We start from the raw sequence: 17,368 nt of genomic DNA, 5'->3' as shown, positions 1-17,368 counted from the left end.
TCGCGTTCACATAATATTATGCGACAACATTATGAGTCAAAACTGATTATGCCCTATATTTCTTATATATAGGTATTAGGTACGTACTGTCTCAGTCATCAGCCCTTTGAAGTAATAGTCATCGACAAAGGCCTCCCCCAAGGATCTCCACAACGAACGGTCATTCATAATAGTCATACTTAAACTATTTCTTCATCAAGCAGAAACGTCTGCGAGCGATACTACTAAATTGCCATTTTTCCTTTAATATAAAAAAAAGAATTTCATCATCGCTCGCACTCTTGCTGCACCAGGGGCATTTCATATGAAGCGGAGAGGAAAAAAAAAGTGACGTTCCCGAATTTGTTTATATTTGGTTTAGTTCTTCTTCTAGTAGGTATAAAACCGGACGCCAAATATTTTTTATATATGACGTTTATTTTTAAAATTATGAGCTTTTCAAAAATTACCGTAATTGAAATTCCGATTTTTTGAAACTCGAATATCGAATAATTAGAATATATAACTTATTATTAAACCAAGCGTATTGTATAGAATTTTTAATGATCTTTTCAGCGAAGAAATCAATTTTGAAAAATAAAATAAAAATAATGGTTAAAACCGGAAGTAAACTTTGCGAAACCATTTTTCGAAAACTTTGACCAGTTTTTTTTTATTTTTTTTTATCTCAAAATATAGCCCTAAGTATGTACAAAATACACTAGAAGTTGTAGAATGGGATCTCCATTGGTTAAGACAATAGGTCAATAAATGTACATACGTGTCGCCCTGAGTGCGACGTACCGTACTGGTATATAGCAGCTGTTAGGCGATATATGAAGTTAAGACGTCTGCCATCTTTTAGCAGTGAGAAGAACTAGTTACGTATGCAAGAAAGAGATGGCAGTATGACGTACTGTCCGCTTCATATGAAATGCCCCGACTTCGTGCATCTCGATTTTATATCTGTATCGTACATTTTAACAGTACCGGGTATAGTACCGCACAAGGGACAGTCCACATGCTAGAAAATAAGGTCATAGTGGCGCCAGTAAAATTGTGTAAGTTTGTAGATAAATACTAGAAGCGCATTCGTAAATAGATTGTTATGGTTTGGGCGTCGGAAGCTGTAGCGGGTCAGGGCAGCGCCGGCGTCGATATCACACTCAATCTAGTTCAAACCGCCCCGCGAGATAAACCTACACAACATACTAATTGCAAGCCATTTAGTATAATCGCTATAGCCCGATTGATGACGTAAGTAAACGCCATTATAACATCACGTTTATGCAAATTAAGCGATATTATATGTTTATATTTGGTGAATTATACGCATGTTTACAGCGGAATCGGCTGTATCGATACTTAAAGCACATCGCTCGGGAAAAAGTACACAATCATGTTCTGTAATACCGACGTCAATGCAGGATCAGATTACAAACTATGTATATTGCAATATTATTACAAATGCATATATGTACATATTATACTCTCTGATCTATCAATATCAACATTGGTAGCCTGTAGTTGTAGGTACATTTACAACCCATGGCTAAATCGATAGGTAACTTTTTTATTGAATCTAAAATAAGAAATAACTATTTCAATGTTTTACTTGGGAATGATATCATCATTATCTTGCCCTTGTCCCATTCACTTGGGGTCGGCGCAGCATGTTTTTCTCTTCCACACCTCTCTGTGGCCCGTCATTTCATCATTCACTTGCGTTCGTTTCATATCATCTCTCACACAGTCCATCCACCTTTTCCTCGGTTTTCCTTTCCTCGTACTTCCCTCCACATTCATTCGTAATACCTTTCTCGTCACATGACTTTCATCCCTCCGCATCACATGCCCGTACCACGCTAGGCGATTTGCCCTTACTTTTTCTGCAACTTTCAGGCTTCCTCTTATCTTGGGAATTAAATAACTGATATATTATGTAGCTGGAGTATTTCAATATTCTTGACCTCAGTTCTTGACGCTCAAACTTTAGGCACAGCCTTAGGAGCTTAATTTATTATATCCAAAGGTCGTATATATCAGCGTCTGTACTTCGTTGCCGACTTCTGTAACCTTTTTTTTGTTCGAACGTGACTAACCGAGGCGCGTTTGTATCATATTTTTACATTTCGAAAATCTAATTTGTAGTTTAGAGTTAAACCATGTAGTTCTGTGTAAAATGCACCACCGCGGTCACATTTTAAAATATTATATTGATTTGATATAATTCTCAGTGCATTGCATCTTGCTCACATTTATGTAAGAAAACGCTTTTGCCGAAAAAAATTACCTACTTATATTATTGGAATCTAAACGCAAATATCGACTTAAGTATTTAGGTATGTTGTTCGTGTAATAAGTATAATTCTCCTCTTTTTATGAGTTTAATGAGGTATGACTATTTCACGAAAAGTAGGTAACCTTTTAAATTGATAAATTAATATATTTTGTTTAAATACTGAGATTCGCGACCTCTTTCTATAATAGCAATTACCAACTATAGCAAGAAAGTATCCAGAAGGTTTATAAGGATCGAAAAAAAATTAGGGTTTTGTTTGAAAATAGCGTGGTCGCGATAAATTAAAATTATTAATTACTAAATATAAACGATCCTGACATTTTTGACGCAAATAGCAGAAATTGTTTTTTTATAATAAGTTTTTTTAGATATAAATGCAATATCGCCGCTATACTTACTCAACCTCGTATCTGCAACACTCATTTGATGACAAAAACACCCGTATTCCGAATGAAAGAAAAGCGATATTTCCATCAAATGATTGTTGCAGATATGAGGTTGAGTAAGTATAGCGACGATATGTTATTAATACTTATTACCATCGATATCTTTTTGGTTCTGCCAGGAGTGGCTCACTCCGCGATTTCGTCGCGTCGCTACAAGTACATGCGGCCCACACCAATTTTGGTGTCTAGCAGTAGCAGTTGCCGCGGGCCGCGCACCGGTACCTACGGAGCAGGCGCTTGCGCGCGCTTGCACCACCTTGTGGTCATATCTGTCGTAATAGACGCGTTTTGTTAGAGAGTGAACCTTCTGTACCTAGTACTATTATTTATTCTGTGGTTCTGCCAAACGGGTTTAATTTTTTTCTGGTGGAAATTTTCCTACCGATGAACAATAATTATTTTACTAGTATAACCTGTAATAAAAAGCTCTATTAGGGCGAGTACACGATAAATGTTTTTTCTCTCCCAACAATTGATACACTACATGCCTATAATTTTCGGGTATTCAAATTGCATATTCTTATTTAGAGTACGCTGCCACATACATGGAATAATTAATATTATGACGTGGTAAATTTAAAAGTCTCTCATCGTTTTCTGCAACCGTAGTAAATTAAAACTTTCTCGGGAATAAACCTTGCGAACCTGCATGATATGGTTATGTGTGTTTCTATCCACTTTGTCTTTTATAAAACTTTCTCGGGAATAAACCTTGCGAACCTGATATGGTTATGCGTGTTTCTATCCACTTTGTCTTTTATACATTTTATACCTCGGTAATTATGTCTTTTCTGCCAATATATGTGGAAGACTCCTCTTAAGCTATTCTCACACTATTGGCCCGTCATAGATGACATGGTTTTTGTTGCCATATTTCTTAAGCCGAGACGACTGAGAAAATTTGACTTAAGCTAGCATTCATTTTCCTAAGCACGTATATAAGGCACTTCGCTTGTAGACATTAAGCCTTATGGTGTCGATTGTTAACTAGTATGTTATTAAAATGCCTTATGAGTATCGATAAAAAATATACAAATATTTTTCAAACAACACATCACAAATAATTATTCAAAGACATTAATGTCGGCTAATCAAGGAACACAGCTCACGTGCGCGCGCGTGTAGGTATATCGAGATCATCTCATTGACGTCAGACGGGCTACGAAAATCGCTGACCTGCATTTAAAATGTCCGCTAAATATAGAAATTGAAACTTAAACGACTATTTTTTCGGTGATAATATTTAAATTAGGCACCTAATGTCCGTTTTATTACATTTTTTATCGGCATAGTTTTTATATTTAACCATTTTTCGTTTTTTTTTGATAATTACGAACATAAACGAACCTACTTACTTAAAACACGCAAAAAACAGAATCATACGATAAAAATCTAATATTTTACCTTCCTCCTAAACCATCAAGTATGCCACACAAATTAATTCACATTATTAAATCACACAGATTGTTGGTTCTGTATCAAGTTCAAATTGGAAATCTAATGGATATCACTGATTTCTGACACAGGGGGGTGTATTCTGAGGGCCTACCGGAACACCGAAGTTCGCAAATCTCTCTGTCACTCTTTATAAAGAGAACCCATGCTCCGCAGCCACAGCTCGTTCACTGCATCCCATTTGGGACAGACCATGCGTTGTGCTGGTTCGACGGTGGAGACTGCTGCCAAGCACTGGCATCGGCGTACGATTTTGTGCCGGTAGCATTAGAGACACAGAGGGGCCGTGGGTTTTTTATATACGAGTATTTGGCGTTACCTACAGATAATTTTTTAGGTACTTACATTATAAAAATAAACATAACTTGCAGGCACAAGTACGAGTACGAGTATTTTGATATACCTACAAACAAATATTGATTTCAGTTGCTTTAGTCACGCGTGGATAATTAGCACTTTTACTGGATCTCTTGAAATGCTGAAGAATATATTTTTATACATATATTAATGAATACTCGTACTCTCGCGTATCCTACTCACCGGTGACCTAATTTTTGCAGGCTGCTTGCAGCCTCTATATCTTTTTAGCAGCGCTAAAATTCGTCCATTGGTTTTTGGACCAGTGAATTTTAGCGCTGCTCTTTAGAAAAAAAGAGGTCCCGGCGCTTTGAGTTATTATGACTATAGAGGAGCCATACCCAACAATGAAATTGTCGCAATGTACTATGTAGTATGTAACTGTGTAACTAAAAACGTCGTAAGCTGCGTAAAATTCATGGCGCATACGCGTTTATAGGACGAGAGATTCACACTCCGCTTCTATGGTTTGTTGTACACAACAACTCAAGGCGCAAAATACTGGTCCTCTGTGCCGGTTCTACATATATGTAGTATTAATAGTTCAATGCCCAGGCGTTGGTAATGGCTTTAAGTAGGTAATACGTTTTAAAAAGTTCAGATTTATGACAAGGAAAATCATCATTTTTTGTAAGTCAATGTCACTAAATGCCAAAATCGTGACTCAATCCACCAATCGGGGCATCTGACAAAACATCGACGTTTCAGTCGGTTGTCTTCGTGTCTTTGTTATGGGCTCTATCCTATCTTTTGTTTGAAGCTTAGCTATCTGCCGTGTCTAATTGCTTTATGACTAAATGAGACAAGTAACAATCTTCGTGAACTGTATGCATCGGGCAGAAGGGTCAAAGTTGCTTGTTATAAATCGTAAATGTTGTACTCAAAAATATTCTACTTGTACACTTCGTGGGCGTTGAGGATAATCAAAACAATTGGCTTAAACTTTTTACTATACATACTTTTATCTTTTTTTGGCTTTAACTTTTATATTTTAGTAATTTGGAAGTCCTGGTATATTATTCGTGTAATAGCTTCGGATATTATTAGAGGGTTATAAGCAATGAACAATAGTTTGGTTATTATAAATACCTATTCACTCGTGTCGTGTTCAAAGGACCTTTTGTTGGACAAGTCAGCTTGTTAATCAAAGCTTTTAGAAGAAAACTACTTTCTCTAAAGAAAGTGTTTCTTTACAACTATTTATATTACTTTTTAATTGCTCTGTTCACCTATCCTCTCATTACTTTAGACACTCCTACTTTCATTTACCTCGAGCACTAATCTTAACGACCTGCCGTCACTTTCTCCAAATGTCTCCAAGTCGCGACCTATCTTAACCGACAATGAAGTTAATTTATCTTTAATGCGCCTTATATGTACAATTTGTACATAGATAGGAACTTCATGTTTTTAAAACAGAATAATGCTATCTTAATCACTAGTTTCACGACTGTTTCGGTTTAACTATATTACGTTTCTGGAAATTGCAGTTAAGATTGATTGATTAATTTTGAACTTTAGGAGTATAGTGGATAGGTTAATTATGGTGTGGCAGGTGGCGGAGCCCCATCCCGCGGAGCGTGCCTGGCCTATAATAAGAATAACCGTGCTTTGCGACGGGCGGGGAGCCGGGGTCCATGGACTCGGCACTTGTGCACGCCGCGAGCTTAATCTCTCTCTAGGCAAGATTATATGCAAATGGTTAAACCAACGTATTGTTCCATTGGTTATCATATCAGTGATTATTCATCGTCAAGTGTCATTTAAATTTAAAACAAACGCGATACTGACTGATATTGTGAAGTGTTGGCAGAGTGAGGTTATGTTGACAAAGCCAAAGTTAGTTACATGCGTAAGTACATTTTAAGTTTATACCTACTTTATAACATAATGTAAACCATATTTGTAAAAGCTTTTGTAGTTTGTGTTTTAAGGGAGGTGATATTTTAGCTTATAATTTTTTTTCATGGATTATTAGGGTTACAAATGATTGATTACATAGGTAGGTACTTTTTATGTGATACTATTTATCTACGTACGTACACGTGCAAAGTATAAAACCTACCTATAATTAAATTAACCGATTATTAATTACCTATGTACGTATATGCCGCTTGACTCGCTTGTCAATCTATGTAGTTAACTACACACGCATAGAGATGGGTCGGGGTGAGTAAATACTGAGTATTTACTCGGTATTTACTCAAAGCACCCGATAAATACGCGTATTTACTCATTTAGGTGAGTAAAAACGATTGCTTATAAAATATTCAAAAAGTGAGATTTAAGAACAAAATTGTCTTTTATTGAAGAGTGCTAACGTGTATTAAGAATATCTATAAAATAAAAAGCATATAGGACGCTTTATTTAGGAAAAAAGGTAATTATTAGTGAGATGCAAATTGTGATAATGCATAGTTAACAATTTTGTTTTAAATAAGAAGGTATTTACTTTAAAAATATGGTACTTAAATTCTATCGATGTTCTAGATAACTGCATGTCGCGCAAAAATGCGTGTTTACGCGGCACTTACGACCTTTTATTCAGAGTTTTTTAAAGAAAACTCAAAAATGTCTCAACCGATGATGTTCAAAATATTGTTTTTTGTACTCTATTATACGGCTAATCTCCCGATATGTTTTCATATTTTTCCTGAACTTTGGTTCTAAAGTTATAGAGAGATAAACATTATTTTGGTCTTTCGAAACGGTTTTTTTCCGAAAATTATCAATTTATCCAAAAATTTTCTTAGAAACATTCCAGTTATTTTTAAAGACCCATTTAATGATGTGCAACACGTTGGTGGTTTCTGAAATTTTTTTTTGTGACAATTAGTTACATGTATGGAGTGCCTCTCTTAAAAATACATTTCTTACAATTTTGAGTACTTAATTCAGTAGCGGCTTACAAAATACACCTATATTTCAAATTTATATGCCCCTTTCAGCACTCTAAATAGTTTATACCCACCAATTTGGGTATAAACGAGTAAATACGGGTATATTGCGTAAATACTGAGTATTTACTCGGTATTTACCCGTGAGTATTTACTCACTACCCATCTCTTGACACGCATAAATCAAGATTGACCAATTCAATGTACCTATTTTTAACCTGAAAACCAGCTTACTTGACGTAAGTGTTTGAATAATATTTTTGTTGTAACAATGATAATACTAATCAATAAGCAATGCTGTTGACGGCCGATGTCCGTTAGATAGGTACTCATTAAAAACTTGTCCAAGAAAGGAAGAGTTGCCGATGACGCGCGGCACGTAGGCCACGCCGCGCCGCCGCCGCGCCAACAAACTAGCAATGGATTAAAATCAAGTTTCCACTGCCGTCATCGTTTATTTATCTTTTTATATATGTATATCTTAACTAATTTTGAATGTTACCAGTTTCTTTTTTTTCATCTGATCCTCTTTTAATACCTACGTTTTAAAGCGTTTAACGTATCCGTCTAGAATTAAATATGTTTATGAGTATCAGCTTAGTATTTGAAACTGACAATAACAAATAGGGATCGATCTCACAAAATAAAATGCATAGTATATAATTATGAAATGAAAAGGACACGTAAGGTAAAAAACTTTAATATGTACTTAACATCACTTTAGTGTAGTTAGCATAGGTATGCCTTTAAGAATTAACCGCGTGCTTAAACTAAGCCTAACTTATACCGGGTGTGGCCTGTAACATGAGCAAAAAATTAAACTGTAGGCTGTACTCCCCATACTCACCAACATTTGTTCAGCGACTTTTAAAAATAACTTGTGGTTTGATTTTTATTACACTTTAAAGTTTATTCTAAGACGCAATGTATTGCAATTTTTGTTATGTTTAAGGCGTGACAAGCAATGTCAATCACACTAATATGGCGTGGCGATGGCGTCCATTGAAGATAATATTTATTTTGTATAAATAATAGGGAGTCTAAATACTTCATAATTTTTAAAAGTTGTTGAACAAAAGTGTCACCGTTTGGGGAGTACAATCTATGTTTTAATTCTTTGCTCGTGTTACAGGCCACACCGTGTATAGGTTTCTAATCCAGACTAAGATCGCTTAATCGTCAAAAACATGCCTAAATCATGTACTTTTCGTATTTTTGTTTGTTAATTTTTACATTCAAATGACATTAATGACTAATTGACAAATGAGCGATATTGAAAAGTTATTAGTTCTTTAATAAAAATATAACCTTATACGAGCTAAGTTTAAATTAAACGTGATTGTCCCTGTTTCCGAACCAACAAATAAAAGCAGGTAAAAAAAGCGCTTAAACTAAAAGAAATAATAGCAAAAAGTTTTGGCCTGTATGAGAACTGTCTAGAACAAAAATGATCTTCTCAGAGTTGAGAATTTTAGATAAATATCTCCGTCGCGCTGACGGGCACGGCTCATAAAATTAGTGCGATAAGGACAACTGCAGCTTAGGCGAAAAATCCTGCGTAAAAATCTCAGAAATCAGGTTTCGTTCTCGACATTTTCTTCCTCCAAAACATAACCAATCGAAATGAAATTTTGGGAACGGAATGAGAGAAAAATTATCTGTGCCTTCCCGTTTTGATTTTTGGGTTTATTGTTGCCGATTTTGTATGCTAGGCCTCTGTTTACGGCGAATATTTTGACCGTTTTTAGCGCACTTTGATGTAAGACTTAACCTAGTTCTTATAAATACAAGAATACCTATCAAATAAATCAAAACGTACAGACACAGATACTAGTAATATTTAACTCATATAAAAAAATTACTCATCTAGGGCCAAAATCCAGAGAGGAAAATGTCGAGAACGTTTGAATGGAAAAAATTACCACGTATTAAAAGATTAATTTAGCGGTCGCACGAGCAAATCGGGTTGGGTAAGCGGACGCGCGCCTATTATGTCGATGCGTGGTGCATGGTTCAAGGGTCTTCATAAGAACCATAGCCTAGGATATATTTAAACCGCTTACCGAACAATAGGAACCAGGAAAGCGTTTGTCTCATTTCGTATGGTCTACAATATACTTATACAACAATTACAACAATTATTGGTACAATTAATATTAATCGTAAGTTAAATATCATCAATAAATAAAAAATCAATACATTTACATAGAATTGAGAACAGGCATAACCGCTTTTAGGAAGTTGCCTAACTGGTCAGCAAAAATGTCGGCATCCCGGACCTGCATCAGATTATTTATTAGCGTGATGGCCCGGGCGGGAAGCGCACTCGCAGCACGTACAGTACCCGTCACAGGGTTTGCCAGAAGGCGCATATAATACACCTTCGTGCGGGACGTGCGCCACTCGAACCCGAATCCCCTCCCATTGGACAGAAACTCGGCAAAGGGACAGCCGGTTGGCTGTCGCTTTGCCCACACGGCCTAGAACACTAGGACTGTCAACCCTACCCCAGAACAAAGAGTGGAAGAGGAGCTTTTTGCGCCCGAGTTCTCGAGAGTCTAATAGGCCAACCATGCCCAAGACAAAGCGGGAAGGGTAGAGAAAGGGATAGTAGCCAAACATCTTTTTATAGGCAAACCTGGCAATCTTGCGCTGCACTCTTTCAAGCATGAGCGTATACTTTGATTACGAGTTATGCAAGTCAGCCTTGATTAGTGTTCTTGCAAACTGACTTATACTCATCTCATCTCACCGAGCATATACATGCAGATGAGTCTCGTTGGGTCTACTGTCAGACAGATAGGCATATAGGAAAAATATGTTGTACAGATGTGTAATTGGGAAGTTCATTTTCCAGGAAAATTAAGTTGGGTAAATCATAAATCATTTACTTGTTAGAAACTACCTATAATACATACAATAACAGAATGTATCAGACTCGCTACAGATTGTCGCCGGTTGTAGCAGATTGTTAAGTTAGCTACAGACAATCAAATGTATGAATAAGCACGTAACGAAGCCAAGGTATGCTAAGTTCATTGACTTAGGTGGTCGAGGCTGTCGACGGAATCGATAGTAAACAGCAGCGACTGCCGCCGTGAAACGAACCTACAATATTTGCTCAACGCAGGCACTCAGGTCGCGGTACTGAAGGCCTTAGCCTTGCGGATTTAGGTTTCGAGATGATTTATCCTAAAAGCGGGTCAGGCCGGCGGCCGGCGTTGTGGTGCAAGGAAAGCCGCTGAAGTGGTCGTGGTTTCCTTTTTTGCAAGCGCTCGACGCATGCGCGGGGGGCGCGCGTACGTCAGTGTTGCGTGGGGCCGACGTTCACTTCGGACGCGCTGCTGGCGCTCGTCCATGACGGTATCTTTCGGACAGTGTTAGTAAGGAAGGACGAGTGTGGTTTTGTGTGAAGTGCGATGAGCGGCGGCGGCCCGGACGTGGCGTCCCGGACGCGGGCGGGCCCCGCAACCCTGCCCACCGAGTTCCCCGTCCGACTCTACATGAGGGCGCTCCGCCAGTACCAGAAGCTGCTTGATCTCAGGCGACTCACTTCCAAAGACAAAGTAAGTGCCACATCTCGAAAGGATGCTGTTTACGTATGCGTAGCATGCGCGGCGATCGACGTGCACTCAATCGTATTGCTTTAAGCAGTAGCAGATTGAATAATGCTTAAAAAAGGAAAGCTCTATAACTTTTGCATAATTATAGTTTTTAGTAATTAAAATGCAAATATATCCTTAACAACTCTATATTCCCGACAGTTTAATAGGATTATGTCATACTGTTTAATTTGTTTAATTAAAACGGAATCAATATCCTTGTTGTTGCTTTTAAAGTTGCTTTCAAATCGTAACTGAAAAGGCGTTTAAATACTGTTTAATCATGATATGTAATACATACGTAAATACACAAATTCGTTTGCTAGCTTCATATATACTAATAAAACAATACACTCTTTTTTTGGGCAGTCCTGTAATAAGTATACTTTTTAGACTTGAGTAGGTATTAAGTACTTCTATAAGTAAGAGTAGTACTCAGTAAGTAAGTAAGTAGTAAGTATAAGTAGTGTATGAAGTTGATACAAAGCTTAGTAAATAAAATTTGAATATGTAACATTACTAATACTATACAATAGAGTGTATTGAATACACCATGGTGATGTGTAAATATATATGTAGGTACCTACACCTACTTGTTAAAAAAATGTTGGTAAGCAGTTGGTAACAATATTTATTTATTAAGTATAACTTCATTATAATATAACGAGTTACATCAACAACATTGATATTCAGATACTGTACGCATATTTTGCAGTGGATAAAGCCTAACCTTGGTAAAGCAAATTTGATAAAAACTTAAAGATACTTTCAAGTAGGTATCGCGTTTTTATCACGGTGAGCCTATTTACATTAAGATACGCTCGTATTCGTAAATACGATTTATATTCATTACACATGTACAATTTTACTATAAGGTAGAACTGTACGTGTTGCTATTCGACACACAGATTCTTCACACAAACAAGTTAATGGATATTATATTAGACTATTGACTTTGGACTGGTTATGCTCAATTAGAATACATAACTAAACAAATTACTGTTAATAATTGATATCAATTTCATCTAATCTCGCTTTACTCTCTCTTACTCATATATGTATATATAGGTGCATAAAATAGTAATAATTCAGCCTATGTAATGTACAGTAACCATAGCTACTACCTTGACAGCCCAGCATACAGTTTGTATTTTTCTGACTGTACGTCCCATTAACCGGCACAGGCCTCCTCTGATATGCACGAGAAAGATAAACATATTACAATCGTTTGTTTTTATATTATTAACAGTTTTTTTTACCAAATTGGATTGTCACATTGCTCTTTTTTACAACATGAAAGATAAATAGGCATAGCTATAAAAATATTGTATTGTATTTGTGTACTTTATCTGGCTGTGAGGTAATTGTTTCTATATTTGCGATAGATAGCGTACGTAAGTACACAGATAAGCTCGCGGGGGAGTGTAGTGAACTGAGCGAACAGCGTTGCGTTGCCGCTCTGTGGGCTTTAGACTAGACTTGCAGACTCAGACTCCGCATTATGAAGCGATTAGGAAGACCACACATTAGTCGGGCCACTCGGGCCACATAACACAAGCCTTATTAGAGCTTACTGTGGAACTAACTCGATTTGTGTAAAATTCTCCAGTATTTGTTTAAACTGTTTAAAGTCAAATAAAAGAGAGTCCATAATACTATGCTAGGGGTTGCACCGCTCCGTTGCATCCTACATAATTTTGGATGATTAGGTACTTTTACAAATATTTTTACGTCCCACAGGACGGGAAGAAAATCTCACTTCCTGGCCAAGGCAAGACGTAAAACTTTATACAAACCACGGGCGGTAATTCGTAAAGCCCCAAATCGCATATTTATGGCCCTCACCTTCGGTTCGAGCCACAAACACCTGCGATCTGGAGCATTTACGAATTTACCTCCCTAGGTATGTAATGTACTATTTTGTTAACGGGAGTTTTCAGAAAATAGTCTACCCAATTAGCGTGAGAAAACTTAATCGCTGTCAGTTTTGTGACAACAATTAAGCATGAAATATTTATGGAAATCAAATTTATGTTTTTTTTTTACACTAAAATAACGCTTATAGTTTATGAAATGAACGTCAAAACTAAGTTTTGATTGAAAATTAATGATTAGGTACACAATTTTCTGAAAACTCGCTGATATGAGTGCTTCACATACTTAAGTGAAACTTACACGTGTCGTACATTAATGTTATTAACACGCTCCTAAAAAATGGCAAGAGGCCTTTATGATTGTGGTTAACATAAGTAAAGGGCACCGTTTTCATGTGTTAATCACATAAAATATTGATGTGATTAACACACGCCTGACAAATAGCAAGAGGCCTTTGACCAGTGTATAGCCGGTTAGACTTGTAAAATCGTAACTTGTTGCATAACATAACGCCTATTTTTTTTATTAGAGATAAATTACAATTACATAATATTTTGATCCAAAATCATCGTTAAACCAGAATGGTTTGTCTCGATACTCCATTCCGCAGTACTTAAATAATTAGACATACAATAGTCACTTAAAACACATCTAATTCGTAAACAGCATAATGATTGCCTAAAAGGACTGAAAGCTTATAATTTGTATAACAGATAGAAGTATTTTTCCAATAACTGGAAATAATCTAACAACCCTTAAAATGGGATACTTAGCTACTTAATTTTTTTCATTTTATTTACTCAATCGACTGTTTCGTAGCATCATGCCAATCCAAGGGATAAAAGATCATAAAACGAGCTCGTAGGTATTACCTATAAGATGCCTATAAGTTATGCGTTTTCATAAAAACCGTTTCAGGATGTACATATACCGCAATTAATGCGGTTCTTATTTATAAAATGGGGAAATTATTATTGGAATGTTTTGGGTTAATTTGGTGTGGACAATTTTAACGAAGTATATTTACTGTAGGTACCTACATTATAAAAGATATTTATGTTGGTTGGATAGTAGTCTGGGACCTCTACCAGACCACTAACAATATCATCAAAATGTCGAAACACTTCGCCATAAATATTTCCAAACCAAAGTTATAAAGGGGGACGAAATCGCTCTAATATTGCCCTAATGTGCGGTGAGGTCGAGACGCCTTAGACACCTTTTTTTTTTTTTTTTTTTTTTTAAGAGGGGAAATGCTTTACGCATACCACCCGGCGCGGGGACGGGCCGGGATGGTTATGTGGGACTCCCTGTTGTGGGCTAATGAGACCCCAGGTTTACCCACTAAAACCCCTCTGTTGCCGCCTCGCTGCTATATGGCGAGGTCCCAGGAACGCCGAAGTACTCTTCCGCAACCTCGCCAGCGCCTTAGACACCTACATCAAGTTAAACTATGTATTAGGTATGTGATCTGTGGTTGCGTTACGACTATTCCGAGGCTACTAGCACCAGGGTTGGTATGGTACTTCAATGGCGTGGGATTGTCGACAACTGCGAACGACCCGTACGGTTACCATCAGTTTGTCACTGACATAAACGCCGTCGAGAACGTAATTTACTTTCTATACGTCCCGTTTGCACTAATATGCGAGTGCGAGCGAGATGTATAGAAAGTAAATTACGTTCTCGACGGCGTTTATGTCAGTGACAAACTGATGGTAACCGTACCGGTCGCATATGATACTTGCTATGTGAACCAACAACTGTACCTACCTCTCATAGCCTCATTATTTCACTGATGATAATAGCGGTAGGTAATCGGTGTACTCGTATAATAGACACAAATGTGCGTGTGTCGTTTTATTACTACGTTTCAATCTAATTTTGAGACTCTTAAGTTCTGACTCTCACTGCCTTATTCGAACTTCAAGATATTCACAAGAGACGACACGTACTAGATCCATTCTAGATACGCTATAGTTTAGATATCAACTAGTTCTCTTTTGCAGCGCAATTCGGATATCACCCTTACGCTAGATAGAGTAAGATATATATTCATGTGAATTGGATCTCTAAGTCATATCCTGTGGAAATCGTTCAAGAGTATCTCCAAATGTCAAATTTGTGAAATTTGACAGGTTAGATCTTAAACCTATCGTTATTGTATCTTGGTGATGTCTAAAAGATATCTAATAGATGTCTATTTCAAAATCCGAATCGGGCCCTAAGTTGTGAGCCCATAAGTCATAAGAGTCATAACTAATAAAGTTGTGTAAGTCAACAGTTATGTTAATATCAAGTATTATTTAAGGTCAAGTTGAAATTATGGCTGATATTGACTGTGACGCTGATTATATTATTACCCATAAAGTAAACTGAAGGTAAAATCGTGATAAAATTATGATAACGGCCGCCCGCAGATCGACGGCTAAAACCGGCTGTATTTACATTGTAAATGGAGTTGTGACATTTAATGTACTTATTCATGCAGTTCTATTTTGAGCGACCTAGGTCATGTGAAACATTAACTGATATTACACCATGGTATAATAATATACTCCGCCTGGTACTCTATTCCCGTCTTTTCTAGGTCACCTAACTGACACAAGCCTACGTCATCATGCGACAGCGCTATATGATAATATGCGATAGCGCTATATATAGCGGCCATGTTATTGTGACGTAGGCCTGTGTCACTCTGGGAATAGAAGACCATGTTTTATTAGACCATGATATTACACTTACTTTTGACTAACTAAAAAATATACGGCTCTCACTATTGTTTAAATGTAATATCTGTCAAGGATCGGATAGGGGTTGCTAATCCATATTAATATTATAAATGCGAAAGTGTGTTTGTATATTTGTGTGTGGTAACCCTCTTCGCACTTAAACCGATTAACCGAATTTAGTAAAAAAATGGTGTAGAGACAGTTTGAGTCCCGGGGAAGAACATAAGTTTTTGTCCCAGAAATCATTATTATGTTTTTTCTCAAGAGCAATGAATAAATAGTACCTAAGAACAGTAACAACTATATTATTTTTTTCTATAAATAACTGGTGGTCATGTGTTCAACACTACCGAAGCCACACAACTAAAGCCAGAATTCACTACCTTTATGTCATTATTGGGTGTGTGTCCCATTCCTTTAGTCAAGTCCCGACATGGTGTAAACTGCCTAACCCATTCTCTTCAGAATTCTTATTCTTTCGCAACCGTATTTAACACCTGTGGTTCCTTATATTTTGTGTTTAATATTTTGTAAGAACAGTTTGATATTACACCATGGTATAATAATATACTCCGCCTGGTACTCTATTCCCGTCTTTTCTAGGTCACCTAACTGACACAAGCCTACGTCATCATGCGACAGCGCTATATGATAATATGCGATAGCGCTATATATAGCGGCCATGTTATTGTGACGTAGGCCTGTGTCACTCTGGGAATAGAAGACCATGTTTTATTAGACCATGATATTACACTTACTTTTGACTAACTAAAAAATATACGGCTCTCACTATTGTTTAAATGTAATATCTGTCCAGGATCGGATAGGGGTTGCTAATCCATATTAATATTATAAATGCGAAAGTGTGTTTGTATATTTGTGTGTGGTAACCCTCTTCGCACTTAAACCGATTAACCGAATTTAGTAAAAAAATGGTGTAGAGACAGTTTGAGTCCCGGGGAAGAACATAAGTTTTTGTCCCAGAAATCATTATTATGTTTTTTCTCAAGAGCAATGAATAAATAGTACCTAAGAACAGTAACAACTATATTAATTTTTTCTATAAATAACTGGTGGTCATGTGTTCAACACTACCGAAGCCACACAACTAAAGCCAGAATTCACTACCTTTATGTCATTATTGGGTGTGTGTCCCATTCCTTTAGTCAAGTCCCGACATGGTGTAAACTGCCTAACCCATTCTCTTCAGAATTCTTATTCTTTCGCAACCGTATTTAACACCTGTGGTTCCTTATATTTTGTGTTTAATATTTTGTAAGAACAGTTTCACAATCCTAGAATCAGTCAGCGTTGACTTTATCGCTCGCATGTGCAGTACATGGCGTCATTGTGAAATTGTGATCATGCCGGTATCAATGCTTCCTTCATGCCGTTCATGCACTGAACATTTTAGTTCTGCGTGTATGTATGTCGTTAAAATAGGAATCAATCTTGTTATGTTTAAGTTCATTCGTCGGAAATAATGAAATGGACTTGAAAAAAAAAACCAATAGTAACCTAGAAAGTTTTCACAGGAGTTGTTGTTCTCTCAAAAATTAAAATAAAGATGCCCATTATACGGAGTCGACAAAAATAAACCCAACATATACGGCAGTGCAGTAAACAGTTCATATTTAGAAGATGCTGAAAATACTCTTTGTTCCCTAATTGGTAACATTACTGGTTTAATACGCGTATCATTACGTTCTAAAAATAGCTCTCG

The 17,368-nt window shown here is 36.8% G+C and overlaps 2 protein-coding genes across 3 annotated transcripts in view; one reads left to right on the top strand and one right to left on the bottom strand.

Annotated features, from left to right (window-relative positions):
• Positions 1–17,368, bottom strand: part of LOC134793116 (superkiller complex protein 3) — a 331,932-nt gene that overhangs the window by 156,129 nt on the left and 158,435 nt on the right. The window lies entirely within an intron of this gene.
• Positions 1–17,368, top strand: part of LOC134793154 (inositol-trisphosphate 3-kinase homolog) — a 147,164-nt gene that overhangs the window by 81,025 nt on the left and 48,771 nt on the right. Inside the window, exon 1 of one of the 2 annotated variants that reach the window (XM_063764735.1) lies at positions 10,730–11,002. The exons of the other annotated variant lie outside the window; for it this stretch is intronic. Coding sequence (XP_063620805.1) covers positions 10,856–11,002 — 147 coding nt within the window. The 5' untranslated portion in view covers positions 10,730–10,855. Of the gene's footprint in view, positions 1–10,729; positions 11,003–17,368 lie in introns of those variants that run through there. 2 annotated transcript variants of the gene reach the window in all.

This window comes from Cydia splendana, chromosome 8, assembly GCF_910591565.1.
Source record: "Cydia splendana chromosome 8, ilCydSple1.2, whole genome shotgun sequence".
Classification (NCBI taxonomy): Eukaryota; Metazoa; Arthropoda; class Insecta; order Lepidoptera; family Tortricidae; genus Cydia; species Cydia splendana.
Note: the sequence above shows the minus strand (reverse complement) of the source record. Positions and strands in the feature narration are given on the sequence as shown.